Source organism: Coregonus clupeaformis, chromosome 6, assembly GCF_020615455.1.
Source record: "Coregonus clupeaformis isolate EN_2021a chromosome 6, ASM2061545v1, whole genome shotgun sequence".
Classification (NCBI taxonomy): domain Eukaryota; kingdom Metazoa; phylum Chordata; class Actinopteri; order Salmoniformes; family Salmonidae; genus Coregonus; species Coregonus clupeaformis.
Genome location: NC_059197.1, coordinates 38,489,210 through 38,514,929, shown reverse-complemented (window position 1 = coordinate 38,514,929; position 25,720 = coordinate 38,489,210). Strand labels below are relative to the sequence as shown.

The following is a 25,720-nucleotide window of genomic DNA, read 5'->3' as shown; positions in this document are numbered from 1 at the left end:
CCTTCCTGCTGCTCATCCTGACATGACCCTCCAGCATGACAATGCCACCAGCCGTACTGCTCGTTCTGTGAATGATTTCCTGCAAGACAGGAATGTCAGTGTTCTGCCATGGCCAGCGAAGAGCCCGGATCTCAATCCCATTGAGCATGTCTGGGACCTGTTGGATCGGAGGGTGAGGGCTATGGCCATTCCCCCCAGAAATGTCTGGGAACTTGCAGGTGCCTTGGTGGAAGAGTGGGGTAACATCTCACAGCAAGAACTGGCAGATCTGGTGCAGTCCATGAGGAGGAGATGCACTGCAGTACTTAATGCAGCTGGTGGCCACACCAGATACTGACTGTTACTTTTGATTTGACCCCCCCTTTTGTTCAGGGACACATTATTACATTTATGTTAGTCACATAGTCTGTGGAACTTGTTCAGTTTATGTCTCAGATGTTGAATCTTGTTATGTTCATACAAATATTTACACATGTTAAGTTTGCTGAAAATAAACACAGTTGACAGTGAGAGGACGTTTCTTTTTTTCCTGAGTTTATATATACATACATACATATATATATATACATACACATACACACACATATACATATCCTTAAAAAAAATATATTTCCCTTTATTACTTTACAACCACACCATCCCTTCCCTAATTGGAGTAAACTAGTGAACAGCAACGCTTAGGCCTCTACTTCCAGCTTATACATACTATATAGTGGTCCTCTGTAGCTCAATTGGTAGAGCATGGCGCTTGTAACGCCAGGGTAGTGGGTTTGATCCCCGGGACCACCAATACATAAAAATGTATGCATACATGACTAAGTTGCTTTGGATAAAAGCGTCTGCTAAATGGCATATTATTATATTATTATATACATTTTATGGACACAGTCAATTTTACAATAATTATTTTTTGTTTGTTTTTACTCCTGAACTTCCTCTACCCTCAACCTCAACCTCTCCGATCATTTTCATGATGTCCATCCGGTTTGCTTCTATATGCCATATCTTTCTAACTGTGCTCTTTCACAAAAGCTCTCAACCTATAACCTATATACGTATTATGGACACAGTATGCTTTACATTTTTAGTTATCTTGTTGTTATTAGTTGTTGTTAATTGTTATTAGTTCCATCCTTCAGCTCCATTCAACACCTCCCATCTATCTCTCAACACCATCCATATTGGATTTCTATTTGCCATGTATTTTTCAACTGTACTGTGATATTTTACAAAAGTTCTGAACTCTTCTATTCTCATTGTTTCTACAGATTGTAAATGGAAAATAAACATTTTTGCTAAAAGTATTATTATATTATTGATCGATTGACTATGACTTTTCAGATCACCCAGTAATGCTATCTGCAGGGTTAGCTCCAGGTAAATATTGCAATCCTTTAGCCATTCCTGGACCTGTGTCCAAAAACAAGCTACAAATGGACAGTACCAAAACAAATGATCTAATGATTGTGTCTCTTCGCAGCAAAATCAAATCAATTGTTAGAGGGGAAAAAACAGACTTGGATTTTATAGAAACAAATGTATTTTTAAGGAACGTTTTTGAATAAATGTCAGTTTATCCAATGATGCAGGCCTATTTTTAGGCTACATGTGTAATAACTATCTAATAACATAAAGAGTGCAGAATGAGTAATCATTTGTAGATTAAATGTTTGACCATTAGTTTGTAATTATTTGAGGAAATAAAACAAATGCATGTGGTGACATTGTGACAATTTGATGATAGGCAATTCCAAAGAAACAGAGTGACACAGCCTCAGATTTTTCACTTTAAAATGTATATAAAACCAAAACCAATTGTTGCAAAGTTAAACAAACAATACAACTCCATGCACAAGGACAAGGCCTACTTTTAACAATTCCCACAGAAATTTTTACAAAAACAAATTTACTTGAAGAACAGCGCAAATGCTAAGTTTGGTAACAGAATGACAGAGCCACAGATATAACATTGATGTATAAATATGAAGCATCCGGTTGGCCTTTACCACTCACTACCAAATATGGTGGTGAGAGGAAGCCCAGTGGCCGGCATTGGGAGAAGATGGAGGGAGATGGATATTGGCCGACATTCTGCAAATGTTTTCATCGATAAAACATTTGATCTCAATACAGTTCTGTTTCCCAAACTATAATCTGTTACGAACAGAGTGGACTAAGTTTAGTAGACTTTACCCTTTGCCAAAGTTTCCAAAAAATGTGTTGCTTCGAAGGAGTGCGAGGGCGAATTGAGTTATTGCACATGCGCACTTCACAGAGTAGGCGTTCCCTAACGGAAATATGCAAATACATGCTATAATGCGCCAATAGGCTCTCGCTAGCTCGTGCTTGGCTGCTTGTTCTGCCTACTATTATTAATTTGCTCCCATTGGAAACGTCAGGCTGTGGTTACTTCCAAAAATCTTTGACAGCACTAACCTTCATTTTGTTACCAAACTTTGCATCTGCACTGTTCTTCAAGTAAATGTGTTTTTGTACATTTTTCAGTGAAAATTGTTAAAAGTAGTCCTTGTGCATAGAGTGTGTGGTTTGTTTAACTTTGCAATCATTGGTTTTTGTTTGACATACAGTACATTTTAAAGTGAAATCTGTGTCACGATCCCACGATACCCCCCGCTCTGGATAAGAGCTTCTGCAAAATTACGTAAATGTAAATGTGCAGTTCAAAGCTTCGTCCAGATGGGGCAATCTCGAGACCATTACGCGGACAAGACTTGTATATTAACTTCTAGAGGTTTTATTTACAGACTTACAGTTTAAGTACGTTATGACTTTGTTTCTGAACAAAATAAGTGGATTATTTCAAGATTTTGTCCGCAAACTATTCAGTCTTGCGAAAACGAGTCTATAATAACAAGGAACCGAAAATCTTGAATAGGAATATTTTTTTAGTATCCTACAACACTGTCAATGCAATGGAAGATTCGGACACCAGAGCAATTCTTCCCGAAGATACTCTATCGTCTGCAGACGACGACATACCGATAAATGACACATTTTCTAAAAACGAGGAGGTTGAGAAGAAGGGACACATTTGCTCTAGACGGCCGCCGTTCGCTTGCCCGCTTTCGGTTTCTGTTGAACCCGTGTTGTTCTTATCGATGTTCTCGCTGTCTCTTCAGTGGCCGCTGTCTACGCAGTACCTATGGGACCGCATCAGTGAAGACGTCGGTTACAATGGAACAAAAGGAGGGGGATGTGCCAACACTTCTGGGCCCCCAGACCCACTTCAAAAGGTGGGGGAAACAGACAATCCTCTATCACCCCTGCAGCCTCGCTACTGTTATTTTACTGCTGATCTTTAATAGATTTTGTACTTATCAATTTCTTACTTAACACTTATTTTTCTTAAAAGTGCATTGTTGGTTAAGGGCTTGTAAGTAAGCATTTCACTGTAAGGTACACCTGTTGTATTCGGCGCATGTGACAAATACAATTTGATTTGATCACTCCTGTTCTTGGAGGCCCACACTGTGTGCAGGCTTTTATTTCAGCCCAGCACTAACACAGCTGGTTCAGCAAATAAAGGTCTTGAATGATGATTAAATAATGTATTGGTTGTTTGAAAACATAAAATAATAACCTAACATCACGTGTAGCATCTTAATAATCCAGGATCAGTTTCAGACAAACAGGCACATGACATCAACCAGACGAAGATACAGTACATCAATATTAAAAGCAGCACGTCAGTAAAGAACATGTACATGACACAAGTTCAAATTTTTTTTTTGTGCAATACATCAAAAGACGGCCAATAACAGTATCAAAATACTTCATGTAAGACAGCATCGTTCCTTACATAAGGCAACGCCAACTAGTGACATCAGGTGACAACTAGAAACAACTACATGTCTCAACAACCTGTTCATCTATTTGTCCTTGACACCAGGTCCTGGAGTTTTAGGTTGGCTTGCAAATAACTGACCATAACAATGAACTGTTTGCTTTCATCATAACTCAAACCATATCCTCTCATCATCAGGAGGTGGAGACCCTGACAGCGCACTGGAACCTGTACATCAATTTGGGAGGCTTTGCAGTGGGGCTGTTTGTGGTGACTCTGCTGGGCTCCTGGAGCGACCAGGGGGGCCGGCGGCCCGTGCTCATCCTGCCCAGCCTGGGTCTGGCCCTGCAGGCTGGGGTCTACCTGGTGGTCATGTACCTCAAGCTGCCCGTGGTCTGGTTCCTCCTGGGCAGGCTGCTCTCAGGCCTCTCAGGTAGGGATAAGTCCTGTATTGATAAGGAGATGGGACACCATTATGTTAGCTTCAGGAACATCTTTACTAAGATACAACCGGATAATACATCATGCTAAGTCCAACTCAAGTTTTTCAGAATCAATTAGTTGCTAGGGCCAATTAACCAATTAATCCGCTTTTTTAAAACATTTTTTTTTTTTATCAATGTGGGTATCCTTGACTGACTTATCGATGCATCAATTAACTCATCCTTACTCTCAGGCGACTTCAACACCATCCTGGCAGGCTGCTTTGCCTATGTGGCTGACACCAGCGACAGGGGCTCCCTGACCTTCAGGGTGGCAGTGCTGGAGGCCTGTCTGGGACTGGCTGGCATGCTGGCTAGTATCATAGGGGGGCAGTGGCGGCAGGCACAAGGGTAGGTTATATCATGTTAAGATGGCCCAAGGTAGCTAGCTATCTGTGGATGAAAAACATATCACTCTCATAGTCTTCTTCAATTCATTTTTTGATTACAGTATGTTTGTAAGCTTCTAAACTTGTGATACAGTAATGTAACTGGATAACACTTATACCTCTCATGGGGACTTGATCCATACTGAAATAACTGAAATCCCCACCCTTTATTTTCCTCTCCAGGTACATTAACCCATTCTGGCTGGTGCTGGCCACTAACCTGGCTGCTGCCCTTTATGCCTACCTGTTTGTACCCGAGTCCATCACCCCTGACCCCAGTGCCAAACTCTTCACCACCCGCCACCACCGCACTATCTACCGCCTCTACTCTGCACTAGGCGACCCCACCGAGGTCGGCAGTCACACAAAATGGAGGAGGTACAAACTGTGGCTCTACACCTTCTGCTTCTTCCTGGTGGTGACGGTCCACTTTGGCAGCCGGGAGCTGTATGTTCTGTATGAGCTGAGCTCTCCGCTGTGCTGGGGCCCAGGGCTGATTGGCTGGGGGTCTGCAGCCCTGAATCTGGCCTACCTCAGCAGCCTCCTGGGGTTGAGGACCATGCAGCGATGTCTAGAGGACTCCTGGGTGTCTCTGGTGGGACTGGCCTCAAACATGACCGGCCTGGTGGTCATCTCACTGGCCAACACTACTGAACTCATGTTCACAGGTGAGAGGCTATCCCAGAAGACAAAACAAGTTAAATTGACATCATTACAACCAGATTACAATCAGTTTAGAGTTGACTAGATTTGTTTATTGTTATGACCTTTTTCACAGTGTATTATTAGTCTTAGTGAACATGTGCTCTTGGCTCAGCTATCAACAGTATAAGTCTTTGCAGCATTACCTGGTGGTGTCTTGAGAACAGTGCACTGGGAGAAACGCTCTAGTAGCACACAGTAAGACATGTGTCCCAGAGTACTAGATCAATAAGCCTGCCCTGGACGACTTCTGTTTTCTCTCTCCTCCTGTCTCGTTCTTCCACAGAGATCACACAGCTGGGTAAAGGTTGCAAAACTCACCGCTTATTCACTGCCCTCTAGTGATGGTGATAGATTATACATGGAACATGCCCATCATCATTGTTTTGTCTCCATTCCCCAAGTAACTTTCCGTAGTGTACCTTTAACAGGTAAGTGTGTGTCCACTCCCCTTCTCTAACAGGCTATGGGCTGTGCTTCCTCTACATGGCAGCCACTCCAGTCCTCAGGGCCAAGCTGTCCAAGCTGGTGGGGCCTGAAGAACAAGGTGAGAGAGAGCTTTCAAAAGAGGGCCCTTAGCTGGGATATATTCACAATATGTCACGAACTCTCATGTATACAGTTTCATAGTGCTCTATGACTACATCTATAAGGTGCTATAAATGTTCATAAGGTAGCATAACACTTCATAAGAATATGTTTTAAGTGCTACAGACATCCTCTATGTCCTGTCCTGTGTGTTTCAGGTGCGTTGTTTGCGTCGGTGGCCTGTGTGGAGGGGCTGTGTTCCCTGGTGGCCAGCGGCCTCTTTAACTCTCTCTACCCAGCCACCCTGCACATCATGAAGGGATTCCCCTTCCTGTTCGGAGCCCTCCTCCTCCTCATCCCCACAGGGATCATTGGGTAAGTCCTTCCTTACCTGAAATTTCAGTTTTCCTAATTTAAAACACTGAGGCCATAAACACCTTGTTGTGTGTTTAGGATAGTGGAGTGTCGGGATCAAAGGACAGATAGAAGAGAGGACTCTGCAACATCCTGACACTGACAGACAGACAGCCAGACAGACAGGTAGTAGATAAACTTCCTCACATCACAGCTTGAGCCTCTGGAAGGCCACAGCCTCTGCTGCCCTACATACACCTTTTCACCAGTGTGTAGGAGAGGTAGCTGACTGTCATTCGACCACACAGAGGTTAGATTCCGTGGCTTCAACACCAAAAGACCAAAAAGCTGGAACCACCAGCCAACCCCCCATGACAGACATCACTGTGCGCTACATCATGTGAGACAAGAAGAGAAAGAGGTCTGGGTTCCCTGTTGTATTTTAAACTGAAAATCTAATGTGAGCTGACATACAATTGTGGTCAAATAATACCCACAGTACTATATCAAACTATCCAAGGGCAGGCAGAAAATACATGACTCAGAAAATATGAAATTCAATAACAGTGCATCTCGATGTCACCAAAGCATGCGAGCAGCAGATAGATCGGCTTTAGCCCAACTTGTCCAGACTCAACCATTAGTATCTCTTAACAAAACGAGACCCATCGGCTTCTAACAGCAGTCAGGGAGTACTGAGTTACACTGCTTACAGTTTACTGTCATCCCTCCATTCAACAGATAGCCCAGTCTAACCCCTTAAGTGCACTCACACAGCAACCCTGTCACCCCTCCATACAATACAACAGATAGGCAAGGCAAGTCTGTGTGTGTGCCAATAGATGGCCTAGTCTAAACTCCCTGCTCCCTAAAGTGTTCTCACATAGCAACACATGATAACCCCGGAGCACAAGGCCACAGCTAGCTCACACACACCACACTCACTGACCTGGGTTCAACCCTCAGTAGCACAGGGGGCAACCAGATCTCTTATAACACATTTAAAAGGATGCAACTGGAACTGAGGGATTACGGCCAGGGGAAGAGTTGAAGCATTACTGTCACTCAGTATTTGGGATGATATATTTTGATTGGCTGTTAGGGAGAAGGAAGGCCTGTGATAGGCCTACTGGCTTCCTGTCTTCTGAAATCATGTAACCAATGTGTTCAATGCACTGACTGGAAGTTGCTTTGGATAAGAGTTTCTGCTAAATGACTAAAATGTAAATGTTGTGAGAAAATATTGTGAATTGATTTTATTGTCTGCACCGTACAGTATTTTTAGATACTGTGAATGATATTTATCATATTTTAAAAAGGGAACGAATTAATGATTGAATCATGCAAATTATATATTTGACAACACTTATAAAGCATTCATAGCACCTTGTAGATGCAGACTGGGAACATATGAAACTCTACAATAAAGCAAGCCACAAAAGCTCATGGTATATCATGAGCGTTTCACAACTAGGGGCCTTCTGCCTCATGCCTTACTGATTTAGTCTGTAGTTTCATTACGATTGCATCAATGATTGCATCTATTAGCTGCTATGAATATGTTAATAATAATATGGCAATATAACGCTTCATAGGGATCCATTTCAAGTACACAGAACGAATCACAGATTTACTGTATCAGGTTAGTTGTTTTTATTGCGTCACTGTATTGTAAAATGACAACACTGCCTAAATCTTGAATAAATTTTTTTAACAAGAACATGTCCATGTATACAGTATTTAATCAACATACCTGTATTGAGAGCAACACATATATTAAGGCAACAGGGGAAATAGCCCAGAAGAGCCATCAAAACAGTGACAAGATATAGCTAGCAGTGCTGAGAGCAAATACTGTAGCTTTAGACTGAGGTGACATTTTTAGTTTTCCTTTCCCCCACACCATTTAGCACTGTGTGGGTACATACAGTATCTACATCACTATATGAATCTACAAAACAAACATGTCACTAATAACCGAATAATTCCATGTTTAAAGTAAAGTGTTACCGTTCCACTTCATTGAATTATAAATACAATAACCTGATGATTTTATGACTTCTGTGGTGATTTTGCAACACTTACATAATAATATCTAAACTGATAATCAGATACTGCATGATTGTTTTGTTAGACGTTTTTCTGATCTTGTCACAGATAATAGTATTGACTTCAAGTGATTTAGACAGGGGTGGTGCATGCTGGTACATGTCTAAAAAGGATCCTCAATGTGAGCCATGTATACAGTATTTAGCTCTGCCCTCGATGTGATATCATTTATCTACTGAACTGCTTCTATCCAATAGATACAAGCCAGTGAACTAAGGCTGACTGTCAAGCAGCCAAATCAATTACAGAATCTCTTTGTGTTAGGAAGGAATCAAACCTCAAATCAGCATTGTAGTTACAGCAGTTTAGCCAAACAAAGTAATGCAGCGTGTTGTGACTGTATACTACAAGACTTTCTGACAGGCAGGTGATGGAAGTGTTTTCATGGAGTAGCTTCAGCCTTAAGGGGTAGTAAACTGATTGTATCTTTGTGAACAGTGAGAGAAAGCGTCTATCCGTTATCACATGAGCAAGATGCATTGATAATGGTATTTTTCATTGCCTCAAGCTTGGTTGAGAGAGAGTTCTTTGTGAACCCCTGATTGTCGCTAGGCAGATGAGTGTAAGTGGATAATGAGTATAGCTATTGTAGACCTCTTCTAGCCTGGTCCCAGATCTGCTTGTGCTGTTTTGCCAACTCATATGGTCCTTCTCATGACAAGGACCATTGGAGTTGGCAAAACAGCACACAAACAGATCTGGGACCAGACTAGATCTGTATAGGTCAGAGGTAATCTCTGTTGGAATAGGCTGTTTGCTAGCGCCCAGGTTACACAATCGTAAATACACATCAAATCAATGCAACAGTCGACCACCAATGAGCTTGCAGGATCCATTTAAGCACCATGAGAAGAAAAAAAAGAGATATTAATATAAAGTAATATAAAGTATTTTGCATACACTATGTACTTTACACAGGAACATTACTAAAAACCTAGCCTGGTCCCAGATCTGTTTGTGCTCTTGCCAAATCCAAGCCTAACATGTCAAGGAGTTGGAATGATAGCACAAACAGACTGGTACTCAGGCTACTATAAACCAGGATGTTGTCTTGTCTTTGAAAGTATGGGCGTATTTATAATGATGAGAGAGCAGTGCTATGGAGAGGAAACAGAGATACTCCACATTTTTATTATGTGTAATGCTGGATGCCATTGATGGCTGACTTTTCACACTGGTTATTTCCTGAGAGACAAACAATATACCTGGCCACGCTAATAACAGCTTATGACATTGGCACTGCAGTTTTGGAGAGCACTACGTGGTATTTACAAGTTCTGAAATGTCAAATTAGCATATGATTTAAATACAGACTATTAAACTTGTCTTCACATGCACAGGGGTAGAGCAGATCCAACCAGAGCGCAGAGGATGCTCTGTTTGGCATTATTGATTACTGATCACTAATGGGCACCATTTTACATCATCACAGACCAGAGCTCCACTCAAGGGCCTTTATTTCTTATGTGGCCCTTGCAGCCCCTTAGAGCAGTCTGTCTTGGGACAGTCTGTCTGGTCTTGGCTGGGCTTGCCTTTGAGAAAACGCAGGATCTTCTCAATGGTGGCCTCTTGGTACTCATGGGACCACCTGTATCGAGAGAGAAAGGGAGGGAGAGAAAGAGGGAGAAAGAGAAAGAGGAAGGGAGAAAGAAAGTGGTGATAGAGAAAGATAGAGAGAAGGAAAGAGAAAGAGAGCAAGACAGAGAGAGGGGGAAAGAAAATGTAAGATACAGTCCACTCCAGAGAAGTGCACTTTGGATAAGTGTTCAAACTACTAATCTCTCTCAAACAGTCTGCCGTCTCTGTCTGACTAACTTGATGCCGTTGAAATTGAGGATGGTTTTCATGTCCTCAGGCAGAGAGTTTGGGTCAGGCCACATGAAGTTATCAGTGACAGGGACGATGTTCTTCTTCCCAGCGAGAGCTGTGACTATCTCCTGCAAGATTTATGAGAGGTACGTTAAATCACAGACACACAGAATGTCTACGCAGACATGGAATGTCTAGACATGTAAGGGGCAGGGGTATCTGGGGAAAATAATCTCTCAACTGTAACATTGTTCTGTATGCAGGGCAGGGGCGTCAATAGGCTATGGCAGAGAATGGCAGTCGCCATACCCTAGCTCATCACCAACTATTTACAATAGGCTACTAAAATCATTCCAAGGCAAATGCGGTATTAGCGGGCTGGCTTTAGGACCACGCACACGCCTTGGAGCGTGCGAGAAGGGTGTTTGTCCGGCTGGATGCCTTTGAGAGAGCGCATCGACGCAGCTGCAGTGAACAGTGCGACTTTTCTCTCAAAACACTGCAGAGGTGGAAGATGGCTATAGATGGCTAGGTAATTGCTGTTTGACTTGACATGAAACTAAACTGCAGTTTTTAATACCGGTGCTGAGCTAGTGCGTACAGTAGCAGCTAATTGCTGTACTATGTGTTTGTAGAATGTTAAGTCCTTTATGGACTGAGGTGAATGAAGCTACAGCAGCAAGGTGATAATGTCAAGTACATTTTTTGCTATTTGTTTTTAGTGTTTTTAAATTGTGTAGCAATGGAGTACATAAGCTTCAACTTTATATAAATTCCTTGGAGCTTCAACTTTGCCATGGCCTAAGTTTAGCTGAAATGATGCCACTGATGCAGGGTCCTCTCTATGTCTAATATTGTATATCACCAACATATAGATGGAACATTTAGACATGTAAAGGCTAGGGTGACAGGATTATACACATAGAAAAAACGTTGAATTCCATCTAGATACTATTGGACCTACACTGAGTGAACAAAACATTATGAACACCTGCTCTTTCCATGACAGACTGACCAGGCGAATCCACGTGAAACAAGGTGTTGAAAGCGTTCCACAGGGATGCTGCCCCATGTTGACTCCAATAATTCCCACAGTTGTGTCAAGTTGGCTGGATGTCCTTTGGGTAGGGGACCATTCTTGATACATGCAGGGAACTGTTGAGCGTGAAAAACCCAGCAGTGTTGCAGTTCTTGACAAAAAACATTGCGCCTTGCACCTAATACCATACCCCGTTCAAAGGCACTTAAATATTTTGTCTTGCCCATTCACCCTCAGAATGGCACACATACACAATCCATGTCTCAATTGTCTCAAGGCTTAAAAATCATTATTTAACCTGTCTCATCCTCTTCATCTACACTGATTTAAGTGTATTTAACAAATGACATCAATAACGGATCATAGCGTTCACCTGGATTCACCTGGTCAGTCTATGTCATGGAAAAAGTAATGTTTTGTATACTCAGTGTATATTGTTCTGTATGCAGCACCCATCGATGTTTAGATCCGTCAATGTCTGACCTTGTGTACCCAGTCCTTCATGCCAGTGTCGCCCATGCACTTGTCGAGGGCATTGGCAGACAGCACCAGGATGAAGTTCCGTGCCCGCTGGACGCTCTGGATCAGCTTGTCCTCAAACTTCCCTGCTTCCAGCTTCTCCACGTCAATGAACACACTGAAACCTCTGACCTGCAGGTGGACCTTCAACAGACTGGGGGGAGAGAGGGAGGGAAGGGGAGGGGAGAGAGAGAGAGAAAGAGGTGGGGAGAGAGTAATGATTGACGATCTATAGATCTTAGCCTCCAGATAATCCTGACAAACCTGATAAAAGTTGTTTGTCTTCCAAAGCTCCCTAGCTTTCCCTCTCTCCTGACTATTATTCCTCTCCCTATCCATGCCTCTCCCTCTCCCTCTTCCTCTTCCTCTCCCTCTCTGCATACCTGGCGAGCTGGGAACCAGTGGTCCTGCGGTAGCTAATAAATACGTCCGGTCCAGGGGGCTGGGCATCGGTCAAACATGGCTTAATCAGCCTACGGTTGGCTGCCAGGATCTTGGCGCGATGGATGCCATTCTCTAGAAGGAGAAAAGGAATACTTTATTCTCCATTGTTTTCAGAGGTGGGACAAAGTCATTGTTATGCAAGTCACAAGTAAGTCTCAAGTCTTTGCCCTCGAGTCCCGAGTCAAGTCGAGTCAAAGATGAGGCAAGTCCCAAGTCGAGTCAAAAGTCAAAGCCATCAAGTCTCAAGTCGAGTCCAAAGTCCTACATTTTAGTTTCGAGTCATTTCAAGTCCTCTTAGCAAGCCTTTGCAAGTCATTACAAGTCCTCGTAGCAAGTCTTCTCGAGTCATAAGGCGCAAGTCCAAGTCAAGTCACGAGTCATTGATGTTAAAGTCCAAGTCGAGTTGCAAGTCTTTGTACATTTTGTCGAGTCGAGTCTGAAGTCATCAAATTCATGACTCGAGTCTGACTCGAGTCCAAGTCACATGACTCGAGTCCACACCTCTGATTGTTTTGCAGGGAACATAAATGTGGCTTTTGGCTCACAACCCACCTATGTAACAGTCTGATTGGAGCTGCTGGTCGGTGAGGTGGAGGACATTCTTGCGGTCCACGCCAGACTGCACCAGGCCGTAGGTGTACTGGCGGAAGTGCGGGTTCACCTCGCCCAGCCAGTCTGCCATGTTGTTGGGGTCACAGGTCGAGTAGTTGGCGTAGGTCTTCAGCACGCGCAGGTCACGGAGGAACCTAGAAGACAACACAAAATGGAGTGGGCAGGGTGAGGTGGGGATTTTATTTCAATGCTCAATTTCACTGATGTTGACTGGTGTACCAGACGTTTTATAAGCTTGCTATAAACTTCACAGATGACTGAACTAACCTCTTGCGAGTGAGTCCTGCGGTCATGCCCAGGTCAGTGCTCAGCTCCTGGTCTGTGATGTTCAGCAGTAGGTCACCATCCACCTGCAGCTCCTGAAGGATGGGCAGAGAGAGGAGAGAGAAAGACTGAGTGAATATAGTGAGCAAGAGGCTAAGGAGAAATGCAGGTAACTGCCAAAACAAAGGAAACACCAACATAAAGTCTCTTAATAGGGCGTTGGGCCACCACGAGCCAGAACAGCTTCAATGCACCTTGGCATAGATTCTACAAGTGTCTGGAACTCTATTGGAGGGATGCAACACCATTCTTCCATGAGAAATTCCATCATTTGGTGTTTTGTTGATGGTGGTAGAAAACGCTGTCTCAGGCGCCACTCCAGAATCTCCCATAAGTGTTTAATTGGATTGAGATCTGATGACTGAAACGGCCATGGCATATGGTTTACATTGTTTTCATGCTCATCAAACCATTCAGTGACCACTCGTGTCCTGTGGATGGGGGCATTGTCATCCTATGGGGGCATAGCCATGGTAGACAAAATAATGGCCAAAATAATGGCCTGCTCAGCATTTTTATACATATCCCTAAGCATGATGATATGTTAACAGGAACCACATCTGCGTGAAAGCACCTGCTTTCAATGTACTTTGTATCCCTCATTTACTCAAGTGTTTCCATTATTTTGGCAGTTACCTGTAGGTATCCATATCTAATAGATATGAAACCAAACATTCACCTTATTTTGTCACCATCTCTACAAGGACTATAGAAGATAATTCTCATTGTTTATTGTTCAAATCTTGTCTTTTGCTATCGCTATCTCTAGTTCTCTTTCTCTCTCTCACACACACACACACACACACACAAACACACACACACACACTGAGACACAGAAACACACACCTGGAAGCGCTCAGTGTAAGCGCTGAATCCAATCACTTGGAGCCATCTCTGCACCTCACCGCCCTTCCAGTTGGGCACGGAGGAGAGGATACGTCGTGGCACCTCCTCCCCCATCATCCCCAGTGCCCGCTTGGCAAGGGCACAGGCCATCCCGTTGCTGGAGTACATGACAATCCTTTTCAGACTCTGCACCGCACCTATCTCCTGGAAGATCTGGGAGGAAGAATGTACACACATTCAATTGTATGTCCATTGATATTGTAGGGTTGGTGATTTTAATGTAGGAACATTTTAATAATTTTACCTAATTTCTACCGGTATGTCACCTGTGCAACTAGAGGCAACATTTACGACATTTATGATCACATTTACTCCACACACAGAAACACATACAAGGCTCTCCCTCGCCCTCCCTTTGGCAAATCTGACCATAAATCTATCCTCCTGATTCCTGCTTACAAGCAAAAACTAAAACAGGAAGTAACAGTGACGCGCTCAATACGGAAGTGGTCCAATGAAGCGGATGCTAAGCTACGGGACTGTTTCGCTAGCACAGAATGGAATATGTTCCGGGATTCATCCGATAACATTGAGGAGTTTACCACATCAGTCACCGGCTTCATTAATAAGTGCATCCCCACAGTGACCGTACGTACATATCCCAACCAAAAGCCATGGATTACAGGCAACATTCGCACTGAGCTATAGGCTAAAGCTGCTGCTTTCAAGGAGCAGGATACTAATCTGGTTGTTTATAAGAAATCCCGCTATGACCTCCAATGAGCCATCAAACAGGCAAAGCGTCAATACAGGACTAAGCTCAAATCCTAATGCACTGGCTCTAACGCTCGTCATATGTGGCAGGGCTTGCAAACTATTACGGATTACAAAGGGAAACCCAGCCGTGAGCTGCCCAGTGACGAGAGCCTACCAGACGAGCTAAATGCTATGCTGACTTCGAGGCAAGTAACACTGAACCATGCATGAGAGCGCCAGCAGTTCCAAACGACTGTGTGATATCGCTCTCCGTAGCCGATGTAAGACCTTTAAACAGGTTAACATTCACAAGGCCGCGGGGCCAGATACCAGGACATGTACTAAGAGCATGTGCTGACCAGCTGGCGGGTGTCGTCACTGACATTTTCAACCTCTCCCTGACCCAGTCTGTAATACATTTACATTTTAGTCATTTAGCAGACGCTCTTATCCAGAGCGACTTACAGTTATTGAGTGCATACATATTCATACCTACATGTTTCAAGCAGACCACCGTAGTCCCTGTGCCCAAGAACGCCAAGGTAACCTGTCTAAATGTCTATCGCCCGTAGCACTCACATCATTAGCCATGAAATACTTTAAAAGGTTGGTAATGGCTCACATCAACGCCATCATCCCAGACACCCTGGACCCACTCCAAATTGCATACCGCCTCAATAGATCCACAGATTACGCAATCTTTATTGCACTCCACACTGCCCTCTCCCACCTGGACAAGAGGAACACAGTTGGTAGAGCATGGCGTTTGCAACGCCAGGGTTGTGGGTTCGATTCCCACGGGGGGCCAGTATAAAAATAAATAATGTATGCACTCACTAACTGTAAGTCGCTCTGGATAAGAGCGTCTGCTAAATGACGTAAATGTAAATGTAAATGTATGTGAGAATGCTGTTCATTGACTACAGCTCAGCGTTCAACACTATAGTGCCCTCTAAGCTTATCACTAAGCTCAGGACCCTGGGACTGAACACCTCCCTCTGCAACTGGATCCTGGACTTCCTGATGGGCCACCCACAGGTGGTGAGGGTAGGCAACAACACATCCGCCATGCTGTCCCCTCCTGTACTCCCTGTTCACCCACGACTGCGTGGCTGGGCACGACTCCAACACCATCATTAAGTTTGTTGACGACACGACAGTGGTAGGCCTGATCCCCAACGACGATGAGACCACCTATAGAGAGGAGGTCACAGATCTGGCAGTGTGGTGCCAGGACAACAACCTCTCCCTCAATGTCAGCAAGACAAAGGAGCTGATCGTGGACTACAGGAAACGGCGGGCCGAGCACGCCTCCATCCACATTATCGGTGCCATAGTGGACGGGTCGAGAGCTTCAAGTTCCTCGTGTCCACATCACTAAGGAATTAACATGGTCTACACATACCAACACAGTCATGAAGAAGGCATGACAATGCCTCTTCCCCTTCGGAAGGCTGAAAAGATTTGGCATGGGCCGTCAGATCCTCAAAAAGTTATACAGCTGCACCATTGAGAGCATCTTGACTGGCTGCATCACCGCTTGGTATGACAACTGCTTGGCATCCAATCGCAAGGCGCTACAGAGGGTAGTGCGTACGGTCCAGTACATCACTAGGGCCGAGCACCCTGCCATCCAGGACCTCTATGCCAGAAGGTGTCAGGCCCTAAAAATTGTCAAAGACCCCAGCCACCCAAGTCATAGACTGTTCTCTCTGCTACCGCACGGCAAGCGGTACCGATGCACCATGTCTGGAACCAACAGGACCCTGAACAGCTTCTAACCCCAAGCCATAAGACTACTAAATAGTTAACCAAATAGCTAACCGGACAATCTGCATTGACCTTTTCTGCACTCTTTTGACTCATTACATATGCTGCTGCTACTGTTTATTATCTATCCTGTAGCCTAGTCACTTTATCCCTACCTATATGTACATATCTACCTCAATTACCTCATACCCCTGCACATCGACTCTGTACTGGTACTCCCTGTATATAGCCAAGTTATCGTTACTCATTGTGTATTTATTCCTTGTGTTATTATTTTTCTATATTTTTCTCTCTGCATTGTTGGGAAGTAAGCATTTCATTGTTAGTCTACATCTGGCTTGGTGCGAGGGACAGGAACAGGCCGGACCGGGCTGGCTCCGCCAACCACCCACATTTTTTTTCTTGGGGCTGTCTCTCGGGCTTCCTCCTCGGCCGGTACCCTCTGCGATGCCGCTGCTCCTCTCTGTAGCGCGCCTCCACAGTCTCCTCCCAAGGACGGCGATCCATTCCGGCCTGAATCTCTTCCCAAGTCCAGGATCCCTTCCCGTCCAGGATCTCCTCCCAAGTCCAGGCTCTGTTCCTGGACACGCTGCTTGGTCCTTTTTTGGTGGGATCTTCTGTCTCGGACGTTGACTGATGACTCGTAGAACCAAGGCACAGCGTGATATGCGTACATTTTATTTCGTACACAACACACGAACAAAACAACAAAACGATACGTGAAGTCCTGAGGTTACACAACACAAACCTTTACGGAACAAGATCCCACAAACTAACTGGTGCCAACAGGCTGCCTAAGTATGGTCCCCAATCAGAGACAACGAGCTACAGCTGCCTCTGATTGGGAACCACCCTGGCCAACATAGATCTAAACGATCTAGAACAAAAAACATAGAAAACTAAACATAGAAAAATCCACACCCTGGCTCAACATTTAAGAGTCCCCAGAGCCAGGGCGTGACACTAGCACTACACAGCTGATTCAAATAATCAATTAATCATCAAGCTTTGATAATTTGAATCAGCTGTGTAGTGTTAGGGCAAAAATCTAAACGTGCACCCCTTGGGGTCCCAAGGACCAAGTTTGGGAAACTCTGCACTAATGCGTAGTGGTCACCAAACATGGTTGTGACTTGGAGAGCCACAGGGAGGGCGTGCAGGCTTTTGTTCCAGCCCAGCACTAACACGTCTGATTCAGCAAATCAACTGCTTATCAAGGTTGAACCAGGTGTGCTTTTGTTCCCTGATACTGACCTTGGTGTTGCGTTGGCGTGTCTTGATGCTGGTCTCGACACACAAGTAGAAGGCAGCGATACACTTCCCCTCCAGTCTGGCCCCATCCAGTAGTGGCAGGAGCTGCTGTAGGTCGGCAGCCGTCCTCCCCTGCATGCTGTCTGCACTGTCCAGCAAGCTCCGGGCAAACTCATCAGGGTCCAGAGATGCAATAAAGGGCTCCACCAGCTCCAATGTCCCCGACTTCACCACCTATTATAATACATTTAGTAGACACTTTAATACAAGGCAATTTACAGTGTTGTGCGCATACATGTTTTCGTATGGGTGGCCCGAGCAGGAATCAAACCAACCACCCTGGCGTTACAAGCTCCGTGCTCTACTAACTGAGCCACACAGGACCCACCTCCTGCTCGATCTCCCGGTTATTGGCGAGCACGGCCACCGCTAAACACGCATGGAAGCGGATGAGTTCGTCCTCTTTGGAGAACGCCAATGGAAACAACCACTCAGCCGCCTGCTTCTCGATCATCAGCCGCTGGCAGTGATGGCCGCCGTACATGGCGCAGTTGGCGAGTGCCACAGCACAGTGGCGGAGGACGGTGGGGTCGGTACCACGGCACCAGAAGAGCAGGGCATCCAGGGCGCCGTTGGCAATGAGCTGGGTGGATGTCTCCTCAGTGTGTTTGAACATGTGCTCCAGGATGCCTGAGACGCTGCGGGCCAGCTGGGCGTCCTCTGTCTCCCTCGTCAGGTTCAGAATCACCCCCAGACCCATGCGAGCCACATAATCTCTGGATAGGAAGAGAGAGAGAGGTGAAGAGGGTAAACAAAAAGATGAGTATATAACTAGGTTTATAAAGACTAAGACTTATCTGGGTCGTGGAAACTGGCCCTAAAGGTTAAGACCAATGCAATATTTTGTATTACAGAAGAAGTGCGTGTAGGCCTGTAGTGAATACACACACCTGTTCTCAGAGACCAGTATCTGCTCCAGTAGTTTGGCAGACTCATAAGTGATCTCCACAGCAGGTGTCATGAGGAGTTGCAGGAGCAGCTCCAGTCCTCCGTCCAGTCGTATCCTGTTGCATATCTCTTCTGCGACCTGCCGGCCCACAGTGGGCAGAACCCAGGCCTCCTCCACTAACTGGAACGTATCTGCGATGGCACTGCGGGTCTCGTCTAGATCCGATGTATCTTTGGCTGATTTCAGTGTCTTGATAGCGGAGCGCAGGGCCGGGAGCGAGGTATCCAAAACATCCTGGACGTCGGCACCGTGGACACCAGGTGAGACCGGTGGTGCTTTCGGTTCCGAGGATGAGCTCGAGCTGCCCGACCTCCGGTTCCCAATCCAGCTGACATATTCCGGTACCGTGAGTCTTTCGGAGCTGAACATGGAGAGGTATCGATAGCGTCTCCAGAGGAAAACGGTTAGAGATAAGAGCATCCACCGCCAATCTCTGACAAGAGGGCTTGTCGCAGGCCCTGATCAATAACAGATTAATGATCAGGCCAGTTTCTCTTGAAAAATAAACGTGTGCGTAATAACCTGGTAATAACTGAATGGGAAACAATGTTTGTCTTTTTTTTTTTTTTTAGATACATAAACAAACCACAATAGGTGAAATTACAATCCCATCATCTGAACTGGATGCTAAACTTTAAATTCAAAATGACAGTTTTCATTAAATTGCATCATCATCACACTGATGTCATCTTTGAAAATAAGTGGATAAAGACTCATCTCGCATCATCATGACCAAGCCGTCACACTATGCTTGCATTTAAACACGGATGTCCTCCGTTTTCTCATATCATTTACACAAGGCCTTCTTGGATCAAATTATGTCTACTCAGAATAACCCGACTCCAAATAAATTATCAAGCCTCCACTGTGTCCACTATGAGATTATGTATCAACACTGCGGATGTTTAGAGAACTGCTAGACATGGAAAACAATTGTCTCAAAAAGCCCATTACACATCAAATGACGTTTACCAGCTGGATGGAGAAATATAAACAGCTCTGTTGTCTTCTGTCTCTCGGCTTGTTATGCTTTAATCCATTACAAATATATATTATTTAGGCTACGTATTCTTAAAATAGCCTCTCTCCTTAACAAGCTTACATCAGCATCCTCGAGCGTCCTCGAAGCTAGGACCGCCCATTGCCTTCAGGATATATTTACAGACAGACATGTCATGCCGAGGGCAACAAAGCACCAGTATGGTGCTCATCTCCACTATGCCCCCTTGTGGATTACGGTAGAAGCATAATCAATACATTTACATTTACATTTTTAGTCATTTAGCAGACGCTCTTATCCAGAGCGACTTACAGGAGCAATTAGGGTTAAGTGCCTTGCTCAAGGGCACATCGACAGATTTTTCACCTAGTCGGCTCGGGGATTAGAGCCAGCGACCTTTCGGTTACTGGCACAACGCTCTTACCCACTAAGCTACCTGCCGTAAGGTGGCGCACACATCAACTGTGCTAAATAGGTTATTATGGAGCTACAATAAGATAAAACAGTGCACATCAATTGCTACACTATATGACCAAAAGTATGTGGACACCTGCTCGTCGAACATCTCATTCCAAAATCATGAGCATTAATATAGAGTTGGTTCCCCCTTTGCTGCTATAACAGCCTCCATTCTTCTGGGAAGGCTTTTCTATAGATGTTAGAACACTACTGAGGGGACTTGCTTCCATTCAGCCACAAGAGCATTAGTGAGGTAGGGCACTGATGTTGGGCGATTAGGCCTGGCTCGCAGTCGGCGTTCCAATTCATCCCAAAGGTGTTTGATGGGGTTGAGGTCAGGGCTCTGTGCAGGCCAGTCAAGTTCTTCCACACCGATCTTGACAAACCATTTCTGTATGGACCTCGCTTTGTGCACGGGGGCATTGTCATGCTGAAACAGGAAAGGGCCTTCCCCAAACTGTTGCCACAAAGTTGGAAGCACAGAATCGTCTAATGTCATTGTATGCTGTAACGTTAAGATTTCCCTTCAATTAAAATAAGGGGCCTAGCCTGAACCATGAAAAACAGCCCTGGACCATTATTCCTCCTCCACCAAACTTTACAGTTGTCACTATGCATTCGGGCAGGTAGCGTTCTCCTGGCATCTGCCAAACCCAGATTTGTCTGTCGGACTGCCAGATGGTGAAGAGTGATTTATCACTCTAGAGAACGCGTTTACACTGCTGGTGGCGAGCTTTACACCACTCCAGCCGACGCTTGAAATTGCGCATGGTGATCTTAGGCTTGTGTGTGTGGCTGCTCAGCCATGGAAACCCATTTCATGAAGCTCCCGACTAATAGTTTTGTGCTGACATTGCTTCCAGAGGCAGTTTGGGACTTGGTAGTGAGTGTTGCAACCGAGGACAGGCGATTTTTACACGCTACGCGCTTCAACACTCGGTGGTCCCGTTCTACTGGGCTTGTGTGGCCTACCACTTCTTGCTCCTAGACATTTCCACTTCACAATAACAGCACTTACAGTTGACCGGGGCAGCACTAGCAGGGCAGAAATTTGACAAACTGACTTGTTGGAAAGGTGGCATCCTATGACGGTGCCACGTTGAAAGTCACTGAGCTCTTCAGTAAGGCCATTCTACTGCCAATGTTTGTCTATGAAGATTGCATGGCTGTGTGCTCGATTTTATACACCTATCAGCAAGGATGTGGCTGAAATAGCCGAATCCACTCATTTACATTTACATTTTAGTCATTTAGCAGACGCTCTTATCCAGAGCGACTTACAGTTAGTGAATACATATTTTTTTATACTGGCCCCCCGTGGGAATCGAACCCACAACCCTGGCGTTGCAAACGCCATGCTCTATCAACTGAGCTACATCCCTGCCGGCCATTCCCTCCCCTACCCTGGACAACGCTGGGCCAATTGTGCGCCACCCATGAGTCTCCCGGTCGCGGCCGGCTGCGACAGAGCCTGGATTCGAACCAGGATCTCTAGTGGCACAGTTAGCACTGCGATGCAGTGCCTTAGTATATACAGTGTATATCAGCAGAAACAAATAACAATATTTTGTCCATTATAGTCATTAGGCCTTTTACTATTGTTTAAAGGGGCAATCTGCAACTTTTTAATTCATGATATAGGCTAAGTATTCATACCCCTAAACCTATTCCACATTTTGTTGTGTTACAGCCTGAATTCAAAATTGATTAAATGGAAAAAATTTCTCACCCATCTACACACAATACCCCCATAATGACAAAGTAAAAACATGTTTTTAGCAATTTTAGCAAATTTATTGAAAATTAAATACAGAAATATCTCATTTACATAAGTATTCACACCACTGAGTTAATACTTTGTAGAAGCACCTTTGGCAGCGATTACAGCTGTGAGTCTTTCTGGGTAAGTCTCTAAGAGCTTTCCACACCTGGATTGTGCAACATGTGCCCATTATTCTTTTCAAAATTCTTCAAGCTCTGTCAAATTTTTCAAGCAGATTTAAGTCAAAACTGTAACTCGGCCGCTCAGGAACATTCACTGTCTTCTTGGTAAGCAACTCCAGCGTAGATTTGCCCTAGTGTTTTAGGTTATTGTCCTGCTGAAAGGGGAATTCATCTCCCAGTGTCTGGTGGAAAGCAGATGCAACCAGGTTTTCCTCTAGGATTTTGCCTGTGCTTAGCTCCATTCTGTTTATTTTTTATCCTGAAAAACTCTCCAATCCTTAACGATTACAAGCATACCTACAGTTGAAGTCGGAAGTTTACATACACCTTAGCCAAATACATTTAAAATCAGTTTTTCACAATTCCTGACATTTAATCCTAGTAAATATTCCCTGTCTTAGGTCAGTTAGGATCACCACTTTATTTTAAGAATGTGAAATGTCAGAATAATAGTAGAGAGAATGATTTCAAGACAAAGGAGATGATTGTGGACTACAGGAAAAAAAAGAAGACTGAGCACGCCCCCATTCTCATCGACGGGGCTGTAGTGGAACAGGTTGAGAGCTTCAAGTTCCTTGGTGTCCACATCACCAACAAACTATCATGGTCCAAATACACCAAGACAGTCATGAAGAGGGCACGACAAAGCCTACTCCCCCTCAGGATACTGAAAAGATTTGGCATGGGTCCTCAGATCCTCAAAAAATTCTACAGCTGCACCATCGAGAGCATCCTGACTGGTTGCATCACCGCCTGGTATGGCAACTGCTTGGCCTCCGACCGTAAGGCAATACAGAGGGTTGTGCGTGCGGCCCAGTACATCACTGGGGCCAAGCTTCCTGCCATCCAGGACCTCTATACCAGGCGTTGTCAGAGGAAGGCCCTCAAAATGGTCAAAGACTCCAGCCACCCTAGTCATAGACTGTTCTCTCTGCTACCGCACGGCAAGCGGTACCGGAGTGCCAAGTCTAGATCCAAAAGACTTCTCAACAATTTCTACCCCCAAGCCATAAGACTCCTAAACAGCTAATCATGGCTACCCGGACTATTTGCACTGCCCCCCACCCCACCCCATCTTTTTACGCTGCTGCTACTCTGTTAATTATTTATGCATAGTCACTTTAACTCTACCCACATATACATATTACTTCAACTACCTCAATTAGCCTGTGCCCCCGCACATTGACTCTGCACCGGTACCCCCCTGTATATATAGCCTCCCTACTGTTATTTTATTTTACTTCTGCTCTTTTTTTCTCAACACTTTTATGTTTTATCCAAATTTTTTATTAAAAATAAATGCACTGTTGGTTAAGGGCTGTAAGTAAGCATTTCACTGTAATGTCTGCACCTGTTGTATTCGGCGCATGTGGCCAATAAAATTTGATTTGATTTGATTTGATTTATTTCAGCTTTTATTTATTTCATCACATTCCCAGTGGGTCAGAAGTTTACATACACTCAATTAGTATTTGGTAGCATTGCCTTTCAATTGTTTAACTTGGGTCAAACGTTTCGGGTAGCCTTCCACAAGCTTCCCACAATAAGTTGGGTGAATTTTGGCCCATTCCTCCTGACAGAGCTGGTGTAACTGAGTCAGGTTGGTAGGCCTCCTTGCTCGCAAACACTTTTCCAGTTCTGCCCACAGATTTTCTATAGGATTGAGGTCAGGGCTTTGTGATGGCCACTCCAATACCTTGACTTTGTTGTCCTTAAGCCATTTTGCCACAACTTTGGAGTATGCTTGGGGTCATTGTCCATTTGGAAGACCCATTTGCGACCAAGCTTTAACTTCCTGACTGATGTCTTGAGATGTTGCTTCAATTTATCCACATAATTTTCTTTCCTCATGATGCCATCTATTTTGTGAAGTGCACCAGTCCCTCCTGCAGCAAAGCACCCCCACGGCATGATGCTGCCACCCCCATGCTTCACGGTTGGGATGGTGTTCTTCGGCTTGCAAGCAACCCCCTTTTTCCTCCAAACATAACGATGGTCATTATGGCCAAACAGTTCTATTTTTGTTTCATCAGACCAGAGGACATTTCTCCAAAAAGTACGATCTTTGTCCCCATGTGCAGTTGCAAACCGTAGTCTGGCTTTTTTATGGCGGTTTTGGAGCAGTGGCTTCTTCCTCGCTGAGCGGCCTCATTTTACTGTGGATATAGATACTTTTGTACCTGTTTCCGCCAGCATCTTCACAAGGTCCTTTGCTGTTGTTCTGGGATTGATTTGTACTTTCCGCACCAAAGTACGTTCATCTCTAGGAGACAGAACGCATCTCCTTCCTGAGCGGTATGACGGCTGCGTGGTCCCATGGTGTTTATACTTGCGTACTATTGTTTGTACAGATGAACGTGGTACCTTCAGGCGTTTGGAAATTGCTCCCAAGGATGAACCAGTCTTGGCTGATTTCTTTTGATTTCCCCATGATGTCAAGCAAAGAGCCACTGAGTTTGAAGGTAGGCCTTGAAATACATCCACAGGTACACCTCCAATTGACTCAAATTATGTCAATTAGCCTATCAGAAGCTTCTAAAGACATGACATCATTTTCTGGAATTTTCCAAGCTGTTTAAAGGCACAGTCAACTTAGTGTATGTAAACTTCTGACCCACTGGAATTGTGATACAGTAAATTATAAGTGAATTAATCTGTCTGTAAACAATTGTTTGAAAAATTACTTGTGTCATGCACAAAGTAGATGTCCTAACCGACTTGCCAAAACTATAGTTTGTTAACAAGAAATTTGTGGAGTGGTTGAAAAACGAGTTTTAATGACTCCAACCTAAGTGTATGTAAACCTCCGACTTCAACTGTATAACATGATGCAGCCACCACTATGCTTGAAAAAATGGAGAGTGGTACTCAGTAATGTGTTGTATTGGATTTGCCCCAAACATAACACTTTGTAATCAGGACAAAAAGTGAATTGCTTTGCCACATTTTTTGCAGTATTACTTTAATGCTTTGTTGCAAACAGGATGCATGTTTTTGAATATTTCTTAAACTGTACAGACTTCCCTCTTTTGGTTAGTATTGTGGAGTAACTACAATGTTGTTGATCCATCCTCAGTTTTCTCCTATCACAGGCATTCAACTTTGTAACTTTTTTAAAGTCAACATTGGCTTCATGGTGAAATCCCTGAGAGGTTTCCTTCCTCTCCGGCAACTGAGTTAGGAAGGACGCCTGTATCTTTGTAGTGACTGGGTGTATTGATACACCATCCAAAGTGTAATTAATAATTTCACCATGCTCAAAGGGATATTCAATGTCTGCTTTAAAAAATGTTTTACCCATCTACCAATAGGTGCCCTTCTTTGTGAGGCATTGGAAAACCTCCCTGGTCTTTGTGGTTGAATCTGTTTCATAAGTTCTTTACATGGTAAAAGCTAACTTACCAACATTTTTGAAAATTGATATAAAGGATTTTGGAATGAAACTATTTACTGATTGCTTCAACAAAAACAAGGTTCAAATAAGGTTAAAACAAGGTTTAAGTAAACATGCTGTAGAGGTGAATGACACTGGTAGCCACTGCATTGCATTGATCATTGATTAGTAGCAC

General features: G+C 44.3%; 2 protein-coding genes across 3 annotated transcripts; one reads left to right on the top strand and one right to left on the bottom strand.

The window, feature by feature from the left end:
* The first annotated feature begins 2,713 nt into the window (after nt 1–2,713).
* On the top strand, nt 2,714–7,980 carry slc46a1 (solute carrier family 46 member 1). Its single transcript, XM_041878258.1, has 7 exons — nt 2,714–3,254; nt 4,004–4,238; nt 4,482–4,638; nt 4,860–5,344; nt 5,842–5,925; nt 6,125–6,281; nt 6,360–7,980. Exons 1-7 carry the CDS (start codon nt 2,934–2,936, stop codon nt 6,415–6,417), a joined length of 1,497 nt encoding a protein of 498 aa, XP_041734192.1. The 5' UTR covers nt 2,714–2,933; the 3' UTR covers nt 6,418–7,980.
* A 1,489-nt stretch (nt 7,981–9,469) lies between these two features.
* On the bottom strand, nt 9,470–19,889 carry LOC121567894 (NAD(+) hydrolase SARM1). 2 transcript variants are annotated; one of them, XM_041878256.1, is made up of 10 exons: nt 18,690–19,889; nt 18,128–18,515; nt 17,743–17,973; nt 13,963–14,175; nt 13,060–13,151; nt 12,733–12,926; nt 12,120–12,252; nt 11,701–11,890; nt 10,185–10,306; nt 9,470–9,957 (listed from the first exon to the last, which is right to left on the bottom strand). In XM_041878256.1, exons 1-10 carry the CDS (start codon nt 19,166–19,168, stop codon nt 9,825–9,827), a joined length of 2,175 nt encoding a protein of 724 aa, XP_041734190.1. In that variant the 5' UTR covers nt 19,169–19,889; the 3' UTR covers nt 9,470–9,824. The 2 variants fall into 2 exon arrangements, with proteins under 2 accessions (XP_041734190.1, XP_041734191.1); XM_041878257.1 differs by lacking the exon at nt 10,185–10,306 and having other exon boundaries at nt 9,822–9,957.
* Nucleotides 19,890–25,720: the final 5,831 nt, after the last annotated feature.

Excerpts from the sequence above, each read along its gene's own strand:
- LOC121567894 (XM_041878256.1), bottom strand. The coding sequence starts at position 19,168 with ATGCTCTTATCTCTAACCGTTTTCCTCTGGAGACGCTATCGATACCTC. Across the intron at positions 18,516-18,689 it reads ATACTGGTCTCTGAGAACAG|AGATTATGTGGCTCGCATGG; the intron begins GTGTGTGTATTC and ends CTTCCTATCCAG. Across the intron at positions 13,152-13,962 it reads CTTACACTGAGCGCTTCCAG|GAGCTGCAGGTGGATGGTGA; the intron begins GTGTGTGTTTCT and ends CCCATCCTTCAG.
- slc46a1 (XM_041878258.1), top strand. The coding sequence starts at position 2,934 with ATGGAAGATTCGGACACCAGAGCAATTCTTCCCGAAGATACTCTATCG. Across the intron at positions 4,639-4,859 it reads CAGTGGCGGCAGGCACAAGG|GTACATTAACCCATTCTGGC; the intron begins GTAGGTTATATC and ends TTTCCTCTCCAG. Across the intron at positions 5,926-6,124 it reads GGTGGGGCCTGAAGAACAAG|GTGCGTTGTTTGCGTCGGTG; the intron begins GTGAGAGAGAGC and ends TGTGTGTTTCAG.